At 32.7% G+C, this 23,793-nt stretch overlaps 1 protein-coding gene across 2 annotated transcripts in view; it reads left to right on the top strand.

Annotated features, from left to right (window-relative positions):
• Positions 1–23,793, top strand: part of KLHL1 (kelch like family member 1) — a 340,886-nt gene that overhangs the window by 139,028 nt on the left and 178,065 nt on the right. For both annotated transcript variants that reach the window (XM_045839157.1, XM_045839156.1), the window contains one exon: positions 3,472–3,608. In XM_045839157.1, the coding sequence (XP_045695113.1) occupies positions 3,472–3,608 (137 nt within the window). The remainder of the gene's footprint in view (positions 1–3,471; positions 3,609–23,793) is intronic.

Raw genomic sequence — 23,793 nt, 5'->3', positions numbered from 1 at the left:
TTATCCTTTGAGACAGCATGAATAGACCTGGAAATCATAATCCCAAGTAAAATAAGCTAATCAGAGGCAGAGAAATACAATATGATTTCACTCATACATGGAATCTTATGAACAAGAAAAATAGTGTCATAGAGAGCAGTTTGACAGGTGTCAAGGTGGGGAGTTTGGGGTCTGAATTGGGGTGGAGGAATTGAGCATAAATTTAAAAAAGAGAAGCCCTGGATGGCATAGCTCAGTGGATTGAGCACGGGCTGCGAACCCAAGCATCGCAGGTTCGATTCCCAGTCAGGGCACATGCCTAGGTTGTAGGCCACAGCCCCCAGCAACAGCACATTGATGTTTCTCTCTCTCTCTTTCTCCCTCCCTTCCCTCCCTAAAAATAAATAAATAAATAAATTTTAAAAAAAGAGAAAAAAATCTCATGGATGTGGACAACAGTGTGGTTATTGCTTGGGGGGAGTGTGTGGCGAAAGGTAGAGGAGGGTATAGAGGGGAAAGCCTCTTAACTACAGTGCACTTTTTAAAATAGTTCTCTATTTCTTTAGAATCATTAAATATTGTTAAGTGTTTTACTCAATGGTTTTATAAACTCGTATTTCCACTTGGAATTTTTAAATACATGAAAAATCTTCAATCTCATTAAAACAACAAAAGTCACCGGAAAAATAAAATGTGTATACTTTATTTCATTGAAGTTATTAAAAAGCTGTTTCAAAAAAACAACTGTAAACTAGAGTGATACTCTCTTCCTCACCTCAACATTTTTTTGGCACAATGTCCACTATCCACCTGAAATTTATAATATATTAGGAAAAGTGGGAGAATATAGTCCATTGTCAAGAATAAAATTAGTCATGCAAATTAACCTAGACATGATTCAGGTGTTAAACTTATTAGCAAAGGCATTAAAGCAACTGTGAAAAATAATTTAAAATAGTGAAAAAGGAAATAAAGTTATCAAGAAATATTTGAAAGACTCAAGTCACTAAAAATAATCTATAGTGAAGCACAGAAAAAAGAAAGCTTAAGAGAGAAACGAACTGAGATTCAACAACCTTTGAGACACTGTCAACTACTGAAACATACACAATTAGAGTTCTGAAAAGAGTATGAATTAAGTGAAAAAAAATTAGGGATCTTTTGTAGATAATTTTCTAAATTTGATCTAACCCTAACCCTAACCCATGCCCCAGATAGCTCAAAATATCATAAGCAGAGTAAATACTGCCATGAACCCACATCTATAGATATAAAAACTAAACTGCTAAAATTCTAAAATAAAGAGAAAAATAAATAATTAAGGATACGAAACCTAGTTAATCAGGGCAACAAATCTATGAAGAAAAACTGATTTTCTATTCATAACAATTGAGTCTAGAACATAATTGAATATTATTTTAATAGTCCCAAAGAGGGTAAAATCTCTCAATGTAAAATTTTTGTCAAGTGAAAATAACTTTTACTAGATATTTTTTATATAACTTAATGAGGACATTTTCAGTTGTAAAGTGAAAGTTGTGAGAATTTTTTGTCATCAGATCTGAACTACAAGATATAATGAATGAATATATTTGGCTGTTACCTGGTTAAAATCTACTTCTTCAGAAATGGATAAAGAGTACCAGAAATGGTGGAGAATAAAATAAAATTTTCTTTTCACATGCATATTCCTCTTTAAAAATATTCTTGACTTAGCAGAGAGGTAAGCAGGATTATAAAACTGTATGGTTCTTACAAAATTCATAAAATTGTTTTATTTAATGATAGAAATCATTAGCTAAGAATAAATATTTTAAACTCTAGGTAGAGTCAGCAAATTTTTATACAGGGACCAAATCTGGTATGCTTCTTGTTTTGTGTGGGTTATAAGCTAAAATTTATTTTTGCATTTTTAATCAATTAAACAATTTTAAGGGAAATGTGTGACAGAGACTATATGTATAACTCCCAATGACAAGAACACTTAATATCTGGCTTATTGAAGAAAAATAAATCTGGTCTCTACTCAAGAGAAACATATATTCACACAAGAAAAGTTGTAGTTAAAATGTTAATGACTAAAACAAAAGACAATAAAAAGACTAGCACAAAAGAACACATGAAAAATTAAACATATTGGCAGAACTAACCCCAAACATCTTTTTTAATATTTTTTTTAAAATCTTCACTCTAGGGTATGTTTATTGACTTTAGAGAGAGAGGTGGGTGCGAGACAGAGGAACAAATGTCAATGTGAGAGGAAAACATCAATCGGTTACCCCTCCCAAACACAGGTATACGCCCTGACCAAGGATGGAACCTGGACATTTTTTATGTATTTGGTGACTCCAACCAACTGAGCCACTGTAGGCCAGGGTAACATGAAAATAATTTTATGAACAATATATGTATTAGTAAAATTCAGAACCGAGATAAAATGGATATATTCTTGAAAAATATAAAATGCAATTACTGATGAATCAAAAATAGAGCACATAAATAATGTCTTATGTCTTATTTAATAATTAAAACAGGTTTGAGCCCTGACCAGTTTAGCTCAGTTGGTTGAGCGTTGTTCCACAAAGCAAAATATTGCCTGTTCGATTCCCAGTCAGGGCACTACTGGTTGGGGTGCACGCAAGAGCCAACCAATCAATGATTGATGTTTCTCTCTCACATCAGTGTTTCTCTCTCTTTTTTTCTCCTTCCTTTTCCTCTCTCTAAAAATAAAAAAATAAAACCTTCAAAAAAAGGAAACCAGATTGATATGTCACTCTTTCCCAAATTAGACAAACCAATGTGTTATTTTTTTCAGGTAAGTTCCAGGCCATTTTAAAATAAAAATTAAATGTTTTCTAACAATTAATTTTTCTATAAAAATTTTAAAAAGTTGAAACTACCAGCATTTAATGCGGTTTGTATAATCTTGATTGAAGAATCAGATAAGGAAATATAATACAAGAAAATTATATTTATATATATTTATCATATATATAAAAAAGAATATTTTGTTGGCATAAGAACCAGTGAATACACACACACACACACACACACACACATAGAATTCCCAGGCAGAGATTAGTAAATATTTAGTATTCAAGTTCATGATATAGGTGGCAGCATTAATTTACTGGGCCAATCAAATTATTTAGTAGATGTTATGATGAAAAGTGGGTGAATATTTAGAGAGAAATAAATTTGGATTCTTATCCAAAAGGATGTAAGAAGTAAATGTGAAAGGGAAAATGTATTTAGAATGATAGGGAAAAAAATGTAGGAGAATGCTCTATAACCAAAGTTTTAAGCAGAATTTCCTAAATCAGTTTTTAAAAGTACAATCCATAGGTAATATAGATTAATAGATAGATGACAGATACATAGATGACAGATAGATAAACAGAGAGATAGACTGCCCTGCACTTCATTGTTGTTGAACTTTGCATTTCGATGCTTTATATTCATGGCCTAAATTGGATCCTTTGGCTCTTTCAGGCTTGTTCTGAGCTCAGTCTCAGACTACTTTGCTGCCATGTTTACAAGTGATGTTTGTGAAGCCAAGCAAGAGGAGATCAAGATGGAAGGCATAGACCCCAATGCCCTCTGGGATCTTGTTCAATTTGCATATACAGGTACAGTAAAAGAATTGTAGCTCACACTGATGTCTTGTAAATTTTAGAATTTGAGTGCAGGATTTAAAGATTAAAGAAAAATACAGACTGTATTTTTTATTTTTTCTATTTGAAAGACTAACAGAGAAAAGTTAGATTACTTTTACTTTTGTCATTGAAATTATAAATGTATATATGTATAGATATACCATATTCCTTCCACTTATATAAGCCAGAATTTAAACTAGCTTATAAAAGTGAATAATAGATGGGCTTGGAAGAGGAGCAGAAAGGTTATTAATTGTCAAATGAGAATTTGTTTATGTCTATATTTAGAGCATTAGAAAGGGAAATTAATGCAAATGTTCTTTCATTTTGGAAAAGAGGAGTTCAAATAACTCTTTTTTTTTTGGTGCTATTTTAATGCTAATACCTCCCCAGAACATTTAATTATTTTCAGTAAATTTTTATTGTATGTTTTTCCATTACCATTTGGTCCCTTTATACCCCACTCCTCCATGCAATCTCCACATGTTGTCCATGTCCATGAGTCTCTTTTCCTTTTTAATGTGAACTTTATAAACTTAGTTGAAATGGACATGAAAGTACTTAGAATTGTGAAAATGACTAGACTTTAAAACAACTTGTTTCTGATCCTCTATATTAACATTTCCTATTGGTCTTTGCACCTTATTATATTTGGTGAAGTCAAATAATTTTGCTAAGTTATTCAACATTTTTGTAATGTTGCTTAATGTGCCAGTACTAGCTCAATCTCTGGAAAATAAACTAATGAATAAACTATGCCTTTGCCCTTCAGAAGCTCATGGTACAAGTGGAGAAAAGAGATGAGAAAACAAATTAGATATAATGTGAAATGCTAAGAGAGAGTTAGAAGACATAAAACCTGTTTTTCAGAGCATGATCAGGGTTCACATTCATTTGAAATATTTTAGTCCCTTTCTACAACTCATAAGATAAAAGGAGATATTTTTTAAAAATCTTATGATAGTACTGAAAGAAGGTAGTACGAATGAGTATTTTTTAGGTCTGAACTCTTGATCATTAAGTGAAAAAAGAAAGGTAGACTACAGCCTGATTATCAACGCATCAGGACCCTAGTTCAAGGAGCTGCATTTTCAGTATTTTTGCTCCCAGGGAAACAAGTGATGGTGTCTGAAGATCAGCCTCTAAAAGCCAAAGACATTGGAACTAATGGGAATCTATCTCCTTTGAGAGTTTGTTTGGCTTTTCACGGAGAGGAGTTTGCTAATACCAATATAACAGCTTCTAGGGAAAGCTTCTAGGAAAAGAGAAACGTACATATTTAAATGAAGCTTCTATGAAAAGAGAAATGCATAGGCTTTAGATGCTGAAATCAAGGCAGCAATGCTATGGACAGACTTAAGCATTTTTCAGCCTCAGTAATTTTAAAATTATATTTTGTCAAGGCAAATATTGCCCTAAGTTAATCAGTAAGCAGGTCCTTACTGAAGGTTGTTGCAATCGGAGAGAGAGACCAGAGCTCAGTGTTTACTTTTCATGGTAAGCAAAATAAGTCAGACAGAAAAAGTTGTGAACCATATGATTTCACTCATATGTGGGAAATAAAAATGAAAACAATATATGAACAAATAAGAAAAACAAACAAACAAAAGCTCATAAACACCAGCAACAGTATGGTACTTAACAGAAGGAAGGGGGTGGGGCTAGTAAAGGGTAAAGAAGGTCAAACATATGGTGACAGAAGACTTGACTTTGGGTGGTAAACAAAAAATGCTATATACAGATGATGTAGCATAAAATTGTTCAATTGAAACCTGTATGGTTTTCTTAACGAATGTCACCCCAATCAATTTAATTTAAAAATAAAAAAATCATAATTCTGCTGAAACAAAGGGTACAGGGGAGGATTTTTAAGTGCTCATGTAGGAGGGAACACAGGACATCTGTGTTTGCTGATTGGCTGTACCTAAAGGAAAAGTAACCTTTCTCCTTTTGTGGCAGAACGTTGTTTTACAACTTAAAACAAGGCGCCCACTCAAATCATGCTCCTGGCCTCTCTCAAAACTGATGGACTGTGTGCTCTCTCCCTGGGTGTTGGCATTTCAAAGGAATGGCTTCCAGGTCCTTGAGAAAAACGTTTCTGGACTATAAAGCTGGCAATTGCCTGTTAAAAGGGTCCACATCTCAAAAGAAGAGAGAAAGTATTAACAATTACAAGTTTTGTAAAGTAAATCCTCTAAGAAAAAGGAGAGATCAAAACCCTAGGGGCAGGAAGAAGCGTGTCTAACTTTTCATCGAGTTCATGGGCACCAAGACCATCTTGCCTCAATTTGCATACAGCCTGAAACAGTAGTAAAAGATCAAGGCCTCACAGTCAGGAGATAGCAAACACAACCACATTATTGTTTCTTGGAAAGAAACAAATCCTGAATCTTACCTTAGGAATCCTTCTAGCAACAGAAAGGCATAAATGCAACACTTAGAGCCTCCATTGCCTGGCAGCCTTGCATTTTTCCTGTGAAAAACTAGGTCAAAAGACACTCATCATCAAGCAGCACAAAGTTGGAGGGTGTTTCAAACTCCCTGCTGAATGTAATGACCCAGATTTAGCTCTGCTTTTTAAAGGGCAGACGGAATACAAAACTGCTTTTCAGTTGCCACTGCCACTTTAGCCTTTGCTCTGATATTTCTATCTTCCTGGTGATTGCTAAATTGCCAATTGTGAGTTTATAGAAATGTGCTAGGTGAGGAAATAACTTACAAGCTAATATTGGGGAATGTGCAGGCATAACACACAATGCATACCGATCTTTTGCAATGTGCGATATAACCAATTACAAAAATAGAAGATACCAGGTGAGCAATAGAATAGAAAAGGAAGAATAGGTAAATGAGTCTACCTAGCAAGCTTGTTAGCTGATCTCTAAAACATTTTGTAAAAGACTGAAAATAAATGCAACACAGAAAAAGGTAAAAATGAATGAGCAGTAAGATACTAAGGGGTCTACCATTTGGGAATATTTTCTTAAATTTTGAGGTTTGAGAGGCTTTCAAAAAACTAAGGAGTATCAACATGTCAAGAATTCAAAGTTAACTATTAGCCGTAAATATAATTTGTTCACTAGAGATGAATAAAAGTGCTTCAAAATTATTTCAAAGGAAAAATTCCTGTGAGATCTGCAAAGTTTGTAAGGTTTGAAAAATCATATGTAACTAATTTATTTCATTAACTTAGAAAGTAATAAAAGCAAAAAATGAGGAAAGCAGGTTAGAATGAAGTTTTGACTGACATAAGCTTCAATATTTATAGGGTTTAATAATCTTTGCTTTAAAAAGAAAGGAATAATCTTTTAAAGAATTTCATTTAGGAAAACTTCATACATGGTAAAATATGGAAGACACCCTACATAATTATTCCACTTTTCTCCTACCCCAGCAAATCAGAATGAGAGAAAAGGGAATCTGGGGCCTGGTAGATTTTAAATGAGAACTAAAACAAAGTATTTGGAGATATCGTTTCTGGTAACTGGGAAGAGTGACCTGGGTATTAAGAAGTGAGTGCAGTAGTGGTAATAGGTAAAAGGGAATGGGATACTTTGTAAAGAAACAAGTTATAGAAATAAAAATGTTAACACTAGAAATATGTATACAGAATAAAGAAAACCAACAAGGTCATTGGGTTGACAAAATTAAAGAAAACATTCTCAGAAGTAGGAAAGGTAAATATGCAACTATCAAAATAATGATTATCACAGTGTGAAATTAGCTACTTTCCTTAAAAAAAGGCTCCATATAAGGTCAACATTTTTTAAACAGCGTAGTAGTAGAAAAGGAGAGGGAGATTTACACTGATGTTAGAAATAATAATCATTTTTTCTAAGTTCTTAATTAGATATTTAAGTAACTCCAACATTTCTTCCTTTGACACTTTCCATTGAGAGTTTTCGTAGTTTTTTACTAGGAAATCTGAGTGTGATGAGAACCCTTCATACAGAACAAAGGCCCACTTAAGCAACAGGATGTGTTATAAAATGTGTTAAGTCCTCACTTAACGTTGTTGGTTCTGTGACTATAACTGCAAGGATGGATAATGAAACCAGTTTTAGCATAGGCTAATTGATATAAACAAGAGGTAAGTTCCTAAGACATCTCATCAGAACTCTTTAAAAAATTATGTTATTGAAGATCTGCTATAGTGCCCTTTTACAATTATCACTTTACATTTAAAATTTGAATTCTTAGTTATAATCCAAAGAATATGTAATTATAGATTGTATATCAGTTTTTCAAAATCAATCCAGAACTCAGTTAAAAACATTGGATCACTTATTGCATAAAGAGGGCACACTAGGAATAAGAAAATAAAATAAAAATTAAGTTGGATGAACACAGATTAGAATGGCATAGGCCTTTAAACAACTTGAGAGTAAATAGAAGTATTAGAGCAGGACATAGTGAAAAAAAATCTCATCACTTCTGTTTTCCAAAGCAATAAGGTCTATGCATTACTATCCATTGGATGACATTCTCAGTTGTATAGATTCAAGTGAACCTAACAGCTTTTAAACATTTTCTTACATGTTATAGAGCTTCTATTCTGTAATTTTATTTAGTTAAAAAAAAACCCTGCATATTATTTGTTTTAACTGCCATGATTTAGAATCATGAAGTCCATGCTGTTCTGGAATTATGTTACAGAGCATTTCAGAAGCATGGAATTAGAGAAGAGAAGAAAAGAAAATATGTCCACAGTTTCTCATTTTATTTTCAAATTACTTAGAAATTATAGTTATATAGAACTATAAAATTCCATCATGAACATCATAAATTTTACAGATAAACATTTTTTCTTAAAAAATAGTTTTGAGCATTGACAAAAATCACCATGAGGTAGATCAGGATTTTGTTGGTCTTATTTGAACTAATATGGTAGATGGAAAATTATTTTTTCTGTGTGTAAGACACTTTGGAGTTTGTAAGTCAGCCCATTCAGTGAGAAAAAGTAACTTGACAAGGAATAATAGTAAGATGTTGAACCTATTGCTGTAATAAAATGTCAGAACACAAATTGAATGGTATTTGCACTACCCAATCAATGCCTTTTTGCATTGGGTTGGCCAAAAAGCCCATTTAGTGTTTTCCATAAAATAAAAGACACATTTTTCATTTTTACCAATAGCTTTATTGATTTGGATATTTTGAGCATGTTGGCTATCTCCCTTATGGTATAACATGATTGTTCTCAATTAATGTCTTGATTTGATGACTGCCAACTTCAACCGGTCTGTGGGCCATGGAGCATCTTCCAGGGAGACATCTCCAGCACAAAACTTTGCAAACCACTTTTTTGACACATTTGATCCATCCCAGTACTTCCTCCATACACTGCACAAATTAGGGGTTTTTTGTATGTTTAAGTTATGTTTCTATCTTTAATTTTTACTCTTATTTATTCTATTATAGTTGTACCATTTTCCCACTGTGCCCTCCTCCACCCAGCCCTCCTTTCCACTCCCACAGTCAATTCCCATACCATTGTCCATGTCTGTGGGTCAATCATAGGTGTTCTTTGACTAGTCCCTTTGCCTTCTTTCTACTATTACCCCATGCCCTCCTCTCTGGTGACTATCAGTCTATTGCATGTTTCCTTGTCTCTGGGTCTGTTTTGTTCATTAGTTAATGTTGTTTAATAGATTCCTCTTATAAGTGAGATCATATAATATTTATCTTGTACCAACTATAGCAAAAGGTAGGAATTCTTTCTTTTTTTCTGCTGCATAGTATTCCATGGTATAAATGTACCACTATTTTTAGTCCATTCATCTACTGATGGGTGTTTAGGCTGTTTCCAACATTTAGCTATAGCAAATAACAGTGATATGAACATAGGGGTGTATAGGGGTGTATTGGTGTTTGGGGCTTGTTAGGATATATTTCTACCAATGGAATTACTGAGTAAAAAGGCAGTTCTATTTTTAAGTTTTTGAGGAAATTCCATACTGTTTTCCACAGTGGCTGCACCAGTCTGCACTCCCACCAACACTGCATTAGGGTTCCCTTTTCTCCACATCTCCACCAGCACTTGTTTGTTGATTTATTAATCAAAGGCATTATGACAGGTATTGAAATGATACAGCATAATATGTTGAAAGTTTTGCATGTTTCATGCCATCTTCAATATTAAAATGGCTACACAAAAATTCACCAATTTTGATTTTTTTAAAAAATGCACACTGATATGGCAGTTGTCACAATATAATCTAGCAAAATTGTTTCAAATGAAAAGATGATAACTAAGCTCAACTGGAGCCATCTTATGGAAAAAAAACAAACTTTTCTGAAACCAATATAATATGTGTTACAACAGAGTTCTTCAGGGTGGCTTATGACTATCCTGTCCTCAGAACAGTTTGAGTAGCTTAAATGACTCCCCAGTTGCTGTACGGTGGATCACTGACAACTAGGTTCATGCTTCCTCACAAGCAGATGCTGCTTGCCTCAGGCAGCAATGGTGCCTGACAGTTCAAGCACATTAATGGTGAATAATCCTTGTCCTGTGAATGGTCTGAATGCCTCTCAAGGTTTACTACTTGCCTACCACGTGTCATGCCCTATGATGGCTCTAGAAGACAATATATGTTTATACATATTGTCTGCCTTTAAGGCACCTTCCAATTTGGGGTTTAAAATAGCTATCCACTGTTTTTTTGGGGGGGGCTATAAACATACTTTTGATGTATACAGTGTAATACTTTCTCATTAGAGAATGGTATAAAACAAATTTAGAAGGCTATACTATTGATTTTTCTGTCTATATATTTCAGCTGTAACCTAAAATTGATGATTACATTGTGAAAAGAAAAGAGGACATTTAATATATTTGAAAAGATTCTCTGAGGTTCATTGTACTTTAATGTTGCCTTTGAACTGATAACAATTTCCTTCTGACTTTCTTACTATCCTGACATCCTTAAAAATATACTGTGTTTACTGATGTGCAAGGAAAGAGTTCAAACAAATATGGGACATGGGATTGCAGGGATACTAGCAAAGTGTCAGGTCCTGCAGAGAATTGACAAGGACAAGGTTTAAATAAAGGTAGCTGTCCATAGCAGTGGTATTAAGAATAAGGGTAGAAAACTAAATAGAAAACTAAATATGGGTAAAAAGCCAAATGTGAAGTGACTCTTTAATCACATTGAAATGTAAAATTCCTTGTTTAAAAAAATAGCTGGGTGGAGTTAATTAAAGACTCAGTTCATGTTAAGGAAAGTTAAGATAGCTCTGCTTACTGCCAGATATCTCAATGAAGTAAATATGCATGCAATAGGAGCTGAAATGTTTAAAGTTCTGCTTTAATATTAAAAGTATGCATCAATATATTCAGCCTGGACTGAATATTCTAAACTCCCTTCAGAATTTTTTATTGTAATTAAAAGTAAATTACTTTTTAGTTTTTATTACTGGCTTAATTCAAGTGACATGAATTATGCAAGCATATTAACAGAATATTAGTTTTAAACTTAGGGCTTTTACTAGATGCGAAAATTCTGTTCTCTATTTAACAAATTGAATGTTTAAAGGCTGGTTTTATATATTATTACTTCCCATTAATTAAAATATTGATTTAATAATTTTCATAAGATGTTGAAATTATTTAGTAAAGATGAAAGTAAAAATAAAATAAAGTAACCTTTTATTGGAATAAAAATGCACTTTTTATTTTATAAAATAAAGCATATTTCCATCATACCAGTACCTTTCCACTATTGTTAACAAGAAATGCTGAGTGTGTCTGTATGAAACCCTGAATGATTAGTCAAACCTTACTATCTTATACGGTAATGAAAACACTTCAATATACAGATCAACAACATTTCTCTAATATGAAACCATTATTCCATTTTCTCAATGACATTTTATTGTCCTTTCAATTAGCTCCAAAGTTAATCAATTTTCTGTCTAATTAATACAAGAGGTAACATTGCCTATATGTACTTTTGTTATTGTTGCATTAAGTGAAAATATGACCTTCCATTAACATAACACCAACTGCCAATCTAAATCTAAATCTAATCTAAATTTGTCTTACAACTAATTTTCCTTATACAAATCATGAATAACCTGAGGAAAGTAAACAGTGCTATTTAAAGAAAAAGTTATTTCCAATTGACTGTAGCACTATTTAAAATCATCCTGAAGCTTAATAGTCACAATTTCATAGCATTGGAATTTTAAGTACAATTTTGCTTTGTTATTTTTACTTAAATAAGAACACATAAAATACTATGCATTTAATACTTAACATTTTCAAAAAGTTTCACACACAGTTCAGTTGTCTGGTGGCATTCAGCATTATCGAACAGTTGAGAATACTGAAGTACCAACTTTATATGTTTCTAAATAAATACATACCTTAGATTACTAAATAATTCCCAATACTTTCCACTGAAAATTTAATAGTCGATGCTATTTTCAAATAGCATGTGAGAAAAAAACAACCTTATGCAAACAAACACAAGCAAACGAACCAGCTTTGGTCCCTACATCCTTCTTGGACTTCTGTAAATCACCACTTTCCCTGGTTTGTTATCTTTGTTGAGTTTACTTCCCTTTCATGCTTGAGAAAGCTAATTTATAATGAGAACCCTTAGCACTTAATTTTAAATGTTTGGTCTCTGTCAGATAAAGGATGGTTATGGCTACCCAACAAGGAAAACCAATTTCCACCAGAGAGGATTTCATGTTCATGATACCCTAAAGGAGTACCTTGATCCTTGACTCCTTTATACCGTGTGCTTGAATTTACTTCTTGGGCACATTGTAGCTACTATTGTACTCCTCTCACATTCTTCAGCCAGACAAAATATTCTAGCTTAATGTAATTCACACAGTCTGGTATGTTTCCTACCCCATCTTGTCTTTTTCTCTGGGGACATGTTTAAGAGTAGTGGGAGGAAAGGATAATGCAGAATAAAAGTAATCAATGATAAAGAATTTTTAAAGGATAGTAGTGGAAGTCAATCTTGTAAGAAGAATTGTAAAATGTCAGTAATACTTAGAAATATATGCCACTAATTATTTCCATGTGTTTAATGAGCATTATTGAGTAGTGACTAAATTTGACTAGTGCAAAAATTATATAGTCATGCAATAGGATAATATTGATTTTTGTTTACAAACTCATTTTATTAATTAAATTAAAAGAAACTATTTAGGACTTCAGGTGTTTACTTCATTTCAATATTTATTTAATTTAAATGTGCAGTTTATGAAATTGCTAGGAAGTAAAATACATAAAATAAGGAAAACAAGGTATTAATAATATGATATAACTGGATGTGGTAGGTTAGTGTTTTGGGAAAGGGTTTCTACATATTGGAGAATTAAACATAAGATTCCTCAATGCCATCTGTAACCACTGCACTCCTAGTTCATGGGGGCTAAGAAATATGGATTATGAACATGGATTGTAAGATGTACAGATTTCAAGGAAAAGATGAATGCTTAAAGTACGAAAATGAAAGTGGCATCTCTAAAAATGCCCTATAACGATAGCAGAAAAAGAATGAAATCACCTGTTAAGGACATTTTGAGAGCCAAGGCAGTGCTCCAAAAATTTTTCTGTTAACATCCCTCACCACGTAACCCTGAAACCAAGCAATTTGGAAACTGTGAAGCCCCAGAGTACAGACGAAGTAGATAAGATGTCCACAAGCCACAGGTAAAATGGTAGGACTCCCAACGTGAGCTGAATAATACATCAAAATTGCTGATATTTTTTCAACATCACAACAACTCTTGGTAGTGCACAAAATATTTAAGCAGACTAAGTGAAGGAACTCTGTTGATGACTTCAACTCAAATTAGTTTTATAAAAACACACTCCTTTAAACTGTGTAAAATTTGTCCACTGAGAAGTTGTATTCTCTTATACTTAACCCTTTCAATCGCCCCTCTGTTTTCCTGATTGAAGTAGAACATAAAGGAAGAAGACTACAAAAGGTGATTTACAAAAGTCACAAGATTATGACTTTGTTCTTCGTTTTGTTTCTAAGTATCCAAGGTGTATGAAGCTTTGAAATCCAAATAAAAAAGACCACAAAGGGCATTCTAATTCAAATTCACAGAACCCATGGTATGCTTTGCATCATAAGTAAATATCTTAAGATTCTGTTCGTATTCATAGAAATGACTTACCCATTTGTTTTAGCTTTTCAGTCATTAGAACAAAGAAACAAGAATAATCATTTGTTGTAAAATAAAAATAAATCTTTCCCTTAACAATGGTTAAAATCTGAGAAAAATATTATGCTAAGTGAAATAAGCCAGGCAGTGAAAGACAAATACCATATAATCTCACCTTTAACAGGAACCTAAAAAACAAAACAAAGAAACAAGCAAAATATAACCAAAGTCACTGAAATAGAGTATAGACTGACAGTGACCACAGGGGAGAGAAGAGGGAATTTCAGGGGAGAATGGGAAGGGTTCACGGGAACAAATTTAAAGGACACATGGACAAAAACTAGGGGGAGGGTGGTAATGGGAGGGAAGTGGGGAGGGTTGGGTGGGTGGGCTGGAATGGGAGTAAAAGGGAGAAAACTGTACTTGAACAAAGATTAAAATAAAAAAATAAATAAATTTTGTAAAAAATCTGAGAAAAATATTTTCTAAAACTTGAGTCAAATGTTTTTGAATATTTGAATATTTATAAGACACAATGTGATGTACTTCACACATTCTCACTAATATGGCAAAAGTAGATATAATAATACATTGCAGAAGTATTTTTCATCTGATTTTAGTTCTAATCATGTTGTTCAGACACGCAGATTACAAATAATTGAGTGTGCTAAAGAACAGAATATTAAATCTGAAGATCAACCTTAATTGGGTTCAGGGTACATTAATTTAAAGGAAATGGCATTATCTATGCTGAATCTAAGAGTACATGTAAAGAGTACATGAATCTAAGAGTACACCTAAAGGTCTTTATCCTATAGTACTTAATTCTGTAATAGGAAAATGAATGTGTATGTGGTAGTTCAGGTGTACAGCTTGCCAAATTATGTCATTTAAAGTGGATGCTTGAAAATTTATATAACTATGACTTGATCATTTTTATTACTTCTTTACTTTTTTCAGAGGCAAAATATCTTTGACTATTGAGTGACAGTCTGTTTTAATCTCTATAGCTAGTACTTGTATTGAAAATATACTTAATTAGGATAAGAGTTATAAATTCTAATGTACTGAAAATAAAGTGTGTAGGTTATTGTTAAAGTTAAGAAATGTAGACACTTGTGCACAAATGTGTCAAGATTTTTACTCAGCAAACATTTTCTTGTTCTTTCCAAATGAAAACTTTGTAAAAATAGTAGATTTAAAACAATTTTAATAAAAGAGAACTACTAACATTTTTGGTCTGGACTGACACCCAGTGGACCTACAAAAGAAGGGGTGAGCAGGTAGAAATGGCCAAATAATGGCCCTTGTTCTTGCACTTACTTTTTCACTGATGCTTTCCTAGGTATTTTCCTGACTTTTTTAGCGGTGAGCCCTTGAACTCTGAGATATATTCAGTACTCATAAAACATAAACTGTGTTTCTCTTGTATCTGGAAGGCATGTATGACATTATTTACTGATTAATAAACTCTAAGATTAGCACATTTCCCAGGTATAGCTTGTCATTTTGTTTCTTAAAACAGCTTTGCAATAATTTTTAGAGGACATCCAGGATTTTCTTCCAAATGTGTGTGTGAGAGAGAGAAGGAGAGAACATGAAACCGTGCAGGGTGCTGGTAATGTGCCACATATAGGAATAAGGAATAATTTGATGGTAGCAAATCTCTAAATTACAGTTAAAATCCATTTCTTTTGTAATTATCAAGAAGACATGAGGCCTTCTAAAAATAACAAAATGATCGAATCCAAATTACTTTAACTCTCTAGTATTTTTCTGAAACAATTATAAAATTTAATGAATTTAGTAATATAAATAATTATTGAGTAGTAAATAAATGACAAAGAATATATAAACCTTTGCCACACTGCTTATAAACAATCAAGCAAAACAGAACCACAGGCATAGACACTAGAAACTGACAGGGTCCAGATAGGAGGAGGGGGGGCGGAAAACGGAGGAAAGAAGAGGAAGTGTACACTCATAGAGCAAGTACAAATGACCTGTGGACAACAGGGTGGGGATTGACTGTGGGAGTGCAGGGTGGGCAGGGCAGGGCAGGGGAGAGCAATGGGGGGAAATTGGGGCACGTGTAATACAACAACAATAAAAAAAAGAATTTACAAATCCGCCATGTAGAATTACAAATCACTAACATAATTTATTTGCCCTCAAGGAGACAGAGCATAACTTCCCACTCCTTAAGTGTAGCTGTTCATCAGGGCTTCCAGAGAGTGCAGCTTGGAAAGCAGGAGTAAAAGAGTAATTTTACAGGAAAGAAACCTGACAAATACTACTTCCACTAAGCCATCAAAATCATCATCAACAGTGATAAGTCATGTCGATAGCGTGTACCCTAGATAAGATTCGATGAGAACGAAAGCCCATAATTACAATCAACTGTAATTAGACTAATTCAAGTTGAGGGACACTCTGCAAAATACTTAAGCAATACTCTTCAAAACCACCAGTCATCAAAAACAAGGAAAATTCGAGAAACTGACAAAACCAAGGGGAGCTGAAAAACTGTAATGTGTAACTGTAACTGCAGTGCGACATCCTGCATGGGATCCTGAAACAGAAAAAGAATATTAGGCAAAAAAAAATCTAAGGAATGTGAGTTAAGTATGAACTTTGGTTAATAAAAATATAACAATATCATTCATTAATTTAACATATGTACCATGTCAATGTAAAATATTAATAACTGAGAAAAACAGGTATGTGCTGTATGAAAAAACTGTATGATTTTTTAAATTTTCTATAAATCTAAAAGTATTCAAAGAAAAATTTTTATTTTGATTTCCCTATGAATTACTAATATAATAATTTTATTTTAATTTCTAGTGTAATGATATTATTTTTTATCTTTCCATTAAAGATAGGTCATAAATACCCTGGCTAGCGTAGCTCAGTGGATTGAGCACGGGCTGGGAACCACAGTGTCCCAGGTTTGATTCCCAGCCAGGGTACATTCCTGGGTTGCAGGCCATAACCCCCAGCAACCACACATTGATGTTTCTCTCTCTCTGTCTCTCTCTCTCTCCCTCCCTCCCTCTCACTTCCCTCCCTAAAAATAAATAAATAAAATCTTAAAAAAAGGTAAAAAAATGATTAAAAAAAGATAGGTCATAAATAGATAAATAGATGATAGATGATGATGATGATAGATAAGTAGATACATAGATACATAGATATATAGATACATAGATAAATAAGATGATAGAACAAAAGAAAGCATATTTAACTTTATGGGCTTTATAGGCAGTTTTTGCACCTATCTAATAAAATGCATTCTTTTTTCATATAACTAAATTTATAAATGAAATATGGTTATATATCAGAATTGTTAATGTGGTACCACTTGCCTACTAAAAATTGAATAGCATGGATTTATAGTATTTTATAATGTTTCTTTTCCTCTCTGTTCTACTTTACATGTTTTCATTCTAATACAGTATAAATCCAACTATATTATTATGCAGAACATCAGAGTGTAAGTCTACTGCTACAGGTTTTGAACACTCAGTTGCTTCAGCACTTACTTAAAGTGAGACTGGATAACTGTAGCACACATGGGAGGTACCCTACACAAAAGTCATTACCTCTTATTCTCCCAGTTGACTGAAGGGAGGGTTACTCTAATTTTATCATTCTAATTTATGGAGAGTTTAAGCCAATCTTTGGAGTTTTAGCCCATGATAATGATTGAGCTCAGCATGATGCATTTTTTTTCCCAAGGAAACATAGAGAAAAAGACTTTAGGGAAACTTTTTGCAAAGATTTCTTCACAGATGCAAAATAAATATACGTGAAGCAGTAGTTTCTCTTCTGCTGCATGTTTTGCTATCTGAATCTGAAGTTGGCACGGGGCCACCAGGAGGGAAACAGTGGAGTCACCTGTGGAGGTGACTGTTTCCTGACCTTGTGCTGAGTCTTTCGATGAGTCATTTCTGGAGACAATATACCTCTTGATTTATCAAGAGAGAGAATAGATAGTTCCTTTTTATTTGAGAAAAGTTTCTCAGGGGTTTATGTTACCCCATTCCCAGGTTCCCTAAGTCAAAAATTTCACCTACACGTAAGGTATTTTTAAGCCAATTTTGTATGGCACCTAAAACCATTTGAGAACATTATGCCTTGGAAGTTAACTTTGAATCAAAGTAAAGAATTTCTTTATTTTCCATTAACAGCATTCATGTCTTTTTGGGGGGTTTCTCTTTTAAGCCAAATACCTGGCTTATTTTTGCCTTTTTCCATCTAAGTCTGTCAGAGAAATGGCCAGGTTATAGCTATAAGGAAATATATCTTGCATGAGGTAGCTCAAATTGTGTTCATTCAAGCTCAACACTCGCCAATATTCGATTTGTGCCTTCTGGCTTTTACAAATGCATCCTTTCATTGGATATATTCCAAGCTGAAAAAAAAATTTGAAACTCTTTGAAACAAATAATGCTTCCTTCTTTAAAATTTACACCTGAAGTTACCAATAAGTAATTTTTAAAAATTAGTCTATGGTAAACTATGAAAAATTTAAAGTTTTTCTTTTTTTACAGTAAAAGATAAAGAGATGCTCTGTTAAAATATTATCTAAATTGTTATGAAGTACACGAAGACTGAGTATTTAAATTTAGACTGAATAATTATTTGTTTCTCCAAACAAATATCTTACATATCCTATAGCTTCTCACACTGACATAATATCTCTGAATCACTTTTCTGGTATTAACCTGAGAACATAAAGATATAAATGAACACACACACATGCATTTTATATATTAGGTTTACACATACAAGATTATTTTTAAAATATAATGGTCACGATAGTAGCATATGTGTAGTTGCCATGACTGCAATATGTTCTGTATATTATGAACTTTAAGAACAAAAATTAACCCATATCTCACATTTTCTTAAAGTATGTCCTATCTTTATGATGTTATAAATAACATTTTAATTAAAGCCTCAGGTAATATTTATAGGTGTTACTCAATGCAAATTATCTCTGTTAATGTTTGAGCACTCTCTTTAAAATATTTATTGTTTAATAATGGATGCACAATAAACTGTACAGATATACAACTTGATATTTTGATATCTTTGCATCCATAAAACCATCGTCACATCAGGATGATGAATGTGCCCATTCCCCCGGATATTTTCCATGCCCGTCTAAGATCCATCACGTCGCCTCTCCTCACCTCTGCTCCACACTCAGGCACTTCAGCACAATTCTTTCACACTCAGAATAATCCATTATGATGATACATGTATCAATTCTTCTTTCTTTGTTATTAAATATATACGCTATAATTGGTTTGTCCATTCATTTATTTACGAACATTTGGGCAGCTTTCAGTATTTGGTCAGTACAAAATAAATCTGGCTATAAACATTCACGTACAAGGCTTTGTGTAAATATATTCTTTTATTTCTCTTGGGTGAATATTTAGGAGTGGAATGTCTAAGTCATTTGAGTGGTAAAACTGGAAAACTATTTTCCAAAATAATTGTACCATTTCGCATTTTCGCCATTAGTTCTAATGTGTGGTGATATGTGGGCTTTTAACTTGCCTTCTCTTAGCACTAATGATGTTGAACATTTTCCATCCATATATCTCACTTTGCAAAATGTCTGTTTAAATCACCTGCCCATTTTTATTGTTTTATTATTGAGAGTTTTTTTGTATGAGTGTATTTTGGACAAAGTACTCCATCAGATATATGATTTTTCAGACATTTTCCATTTTTAGTTATCTTTTTTGTTCCTTTAATACTGTAATTTGAAGTTTTTTAATGAAGCTTAAATTAATTTTTCCTTGGGAATTACATGTTCCATATTGTATCTAAAAATACTTGATTAATGTAAGGCCACAAAGATTTTCTGAAATATGTCCTTATGGAAGAATTACAATTTTTGGTTCATATTTAGGATGAGGGTCCATTTTAAGTAAGTTTTATATATTGTATGGGGTATGAATTAAAACAAAGTTCTGTACATGGATATCTGACTGTACCAGAAGAATTTGTTCAATGATTATTTCTCAAATTGAATTCCCTTCATGCTTTTGCAAACACTCATTATTTATATAAATGATTCTACTTCTTGAGTCCATTTGTTTTCATTGCTCTATTTCTCTAGGTTAAGACTAATATCAATCAATTTTAAGTACTATAGTTTTGTAATAAGTCTTAAAATCTGGCCATGTTATTACTCACACTTTGTTCTTTCAAAGCAGTTTTGGTTATTCTAGGTTCATTTCACTTACATATGAATTTTAAAATCAGTTTTGCAATTTCTACAATTAAATCTGCTGGGATTTTAAATATGATTATAATAAATCTATAGCTTAATTTGGGGTGAATTGAAATTTTAACAATATTGCATCTTCCATCCCATGAGCGTAAAATACTGATTAATATGATCTTCTGGGGCATCTCAAGACCTAGTCCTCCAGGCTCAGTGACTCACTGGGATAGCTCACGGGATTCAACCTACAGCCACATGAATGCCTATGTTTTTTGTTTTGTTTTGTTTTGCTGTGCTTTTTTTAAGGCAAAATGATGATACAGAGCACAATCAGAAAGGGAAGTAATGCACAGGGAAAATTCCAAGAGAAACCTGGTGCAAGCTTCCTAGAGTCTCTTTCCACTGAAGTCATACAAGACACAATTTCCTCTGCCATTAGTTGTGACAAAACATGTGAATTGTTGCCAACCAGGAAAATTTCTTAGAGACTGAATGCCTAGGATATCTTTTTTGTGGAGGGTTGATAACATAAGCAGCCTCTACTTAGCATATACCAGAATTACAGATTCCCAGAAGGAAAGCAGGTATTCAGCATTAACCATTCTGCTTATACAGTTAGGTACAGTGAGCCATTCACATTAATTAATGGTAAGAACCCTCCTGAAATCCCATACAAGAGTCAAGAGCCAATCTTGCAGCAGGGCTGCCTATTCAAAGACAGCAGTTCAGGCCTACTGTGTTAATTCCTTTCTGTTCAAGTGCTAGTAAGAACAATTAGGTAATTAAATTAATGAAAGTCACTTTCCCAATGTCCTAAAATCAGAGTTAAATGGAATCTATAAAGGCTGTACCATCTACATTTACAGGTTTCATCTGATTTTCACGAGATCTGTGCTAAGAATCATGCAAACATCTTCTTGATAACCTTACTAACAATATTAGGTGAAATTTCTCTGAAGATGTTAAATCATGATAATATTTTGAATACATGTGTTGTTGGTATACACATAATCAATAATAAGTAGCATGTTTTGTGTATTTATATTATGTTCTTTGTTATTTTTTATTTTTATAAATAAAGGTATGCTTTTCATAAATCATCTAAAACTGACACAAAATATAGATTTCTGTAACTGGTAGAATTGTTGATATATACATATATGAATAATGGTACTGATATAATTAGTTTTAAAATTATTTGACCTGGCATTGATCCTTTAACTTGATATAATGATTTTATTGGACATTGAATTATTTTATTACTGAATAATAATGTTATTGATAATGTGAAATATGAACACCACAAGAATTTCATTATCATTTATATTATTGCAGAAGCAAACGTCTCCTCTGCTGAATTTTCCAATGATACTCTGTTTCCTACTAGTTGATAATATCTAAATGATAGAGTCCTTGTGCATTTATTAAATTTTTAGAAGTTTAGCTATTTCTAACTGATACTATCAACAATGTCCCTCTTTTATACCAAAACTAAACTTTAAGTAGCTAATTTTATTAGAGATGAATATATAATGAAAAGTAGTTTATTTGTGTTCCCTTTTGCTTTTCCTTCCAACTTACTGTTTTCACTTTACCTGGTTTTTCTCTTCATCAAATCCCTTGCTACCCTTGGAAGCACATTTCAGTTTCCTTTGCTGTTTTATTTGTTCAGTGAAACTCATAAATGAAACATAATATTCTCCACCTAATAAACATGTTAAACTACAGGGGAATTGTCATGTTTGAAAGCAAAGTTACCCCTCACCCAATAATCACTTACTAGTTATAAAGGAAAAAGTGCCTTCAAAATGAAGCACTCTAGCCTACGTTATCTCAAACAAGATACCACCAAACTTAACTCCATCAACTGTAGGACTCGATGACCCTCTGAGCCTCCCTCCATGATACCCTGAGAAAGGGAATCCTATCATGTCACCTCCTTGTTGTCCCTCCAAAAACATTTCAACTAAATATAATCATGAGGAAGTAATAGAACCAATTCAAATTGAAGAATTCTATAAAAAACATACAAACAAACAAAAAAACTAGTCTGGACTCTTCCCCAATATTAATGTGATGAATGGCAACATCTTCTTGATTAAAAGACATTATAGGGACATAACAAGTAAATGTAATGTGTGAATTTGATTAGATCCTGAATTCAAATATAAAATCCACAAAGCATATTCTGGATTTTGGGGAGAATTGGCATTACAGCAGTCATAATGTATCAGAGTCATGAGTGTGTAACTATGTTGCAGCTCTGTAAGAGAAGCCCTTGCTCTTAGAGATACCTGCTGAAGTATTTAGGAGTGAAATATGATGGCTGAAAATAACTACCAAACTAGTCAGCAACTATAGCGTAAATACACACACAAATTATTCAGGAACTGTAGCATAATATACAGGTACATTATTCAGCAACTATGGCATAAATACACACACAAATTATTCAGCAACTATAGAATAAATGCACACGTACATTATTCAGTAACTATAAACACAAACACACGCATGTGGCAAAAGGTTAATACTTGGTGAAATGAGGTAAATGTTGCTATGGGTGTTTACTGCACTATTCTTGCAGTTTACTGCAGGATAAAATAAAGGAATTCAAAATAGAAAGTTTGATGTGGAAAAAATAAAGGCATTCCTTTTATAAGGTATTTCTTAATAAATGTTTTGTCCTTGGAAGATAAATTTTTGAAAGTAGACATTTTCCCTAACATGCCATAGAAAAGTTCATGATGAACAAGGGTGAAATCTAAGAAGAAATTATAGTAGTGTCATAAAATTTAAAAATAAATTTCATGCCTTGGTTGGAGTGACTCAGTGGATTGAACATCTGCCTGTGAACCAAAGGGTTCAATTCCCAGTCTGGGCAAATGCCTGGGTCGTAAGCCAGGTCCCCAGTAAGGGGTGCATGAGAGGCAACCACACCCTCTCTTTCTCTCTCTCTTCTCCTCTGTCCAAAAATAAATAAAATGTTTTTTTAAAAAACATTTTAAAAATAAAATAAAATAAAAAAAAATTCCAAGAGTACACTTTAAATTTTAATTAGATGACAGCATATTAATAATGAGGATATTCAGAATTATTTTATTTCCTTATAGATTTACAGTTGAGTTTCAATTTTAGTATGTCTTCCAAGTTCACAGATGAAATAAAATATCCCTTTTATGTAAGGCCTAATCACGATCTTAAATGTTTGAAGCTGCAATGTGGGTCTTCTGAGGCAAAACAAAAAGAAATGGTAATGGTGGTGGGAAAATGGAGACAACTGTATTTGAACAGCAAGAAAAAATTATAAAAAGAAATAAAAATAAAAGAAAAAAGGTATATCAATAAAACTAATTTGGATAATTCAAATCTCAAATTTAGAAGATCCAAAAAGTTGAATAAAACATAATTTTCTCAGAAAAGTGCCTAAAATTCTCAGAATTTTCTATTAAGCTGAGATCGTAGATACTTATTTTGTTTTAATTATAGTGCAATTTTGTTTTAATTAAATGTGAAAATGTTATATAAAAGCAAAAAAGTATAAATAAATCAGTAATAAAAACATTTTTAAAACTCAGTCTTTAAATATAAACTGAATTTTATGAATTAATTTAAAATTCTGTGAAATGAATAATTCTCCTGTATAGAACATTTATAATTAAAAGTCATTTAAGTCTTTGTTAAGGAGAATTAAACAGTATATTTCTATACCAAAAAATAATATTCCTGAATTTAAAGGTTTATAATATTTTCATATTATTT

This window comes from Phyllostomus hastatus, unplaced genomic scaffold (assembly GCF_019186645.2).
Source record: "Phyllostomus hastatus isolate PE091 unplaced genomic scaffold, TTU_PhHast_1.1 phas_contig_29, whole genome shotgun sequence".
Lineage (NCBI taxonomy): Eukaryota > Metazoa > Chordata > Mammalia > Chiroptera > Phyllostomidae > Phyllostomus > Phyllostomus hastatus.
This window is presented reverse-complemented; position numbering and strand designations above follow the sequence as displayed.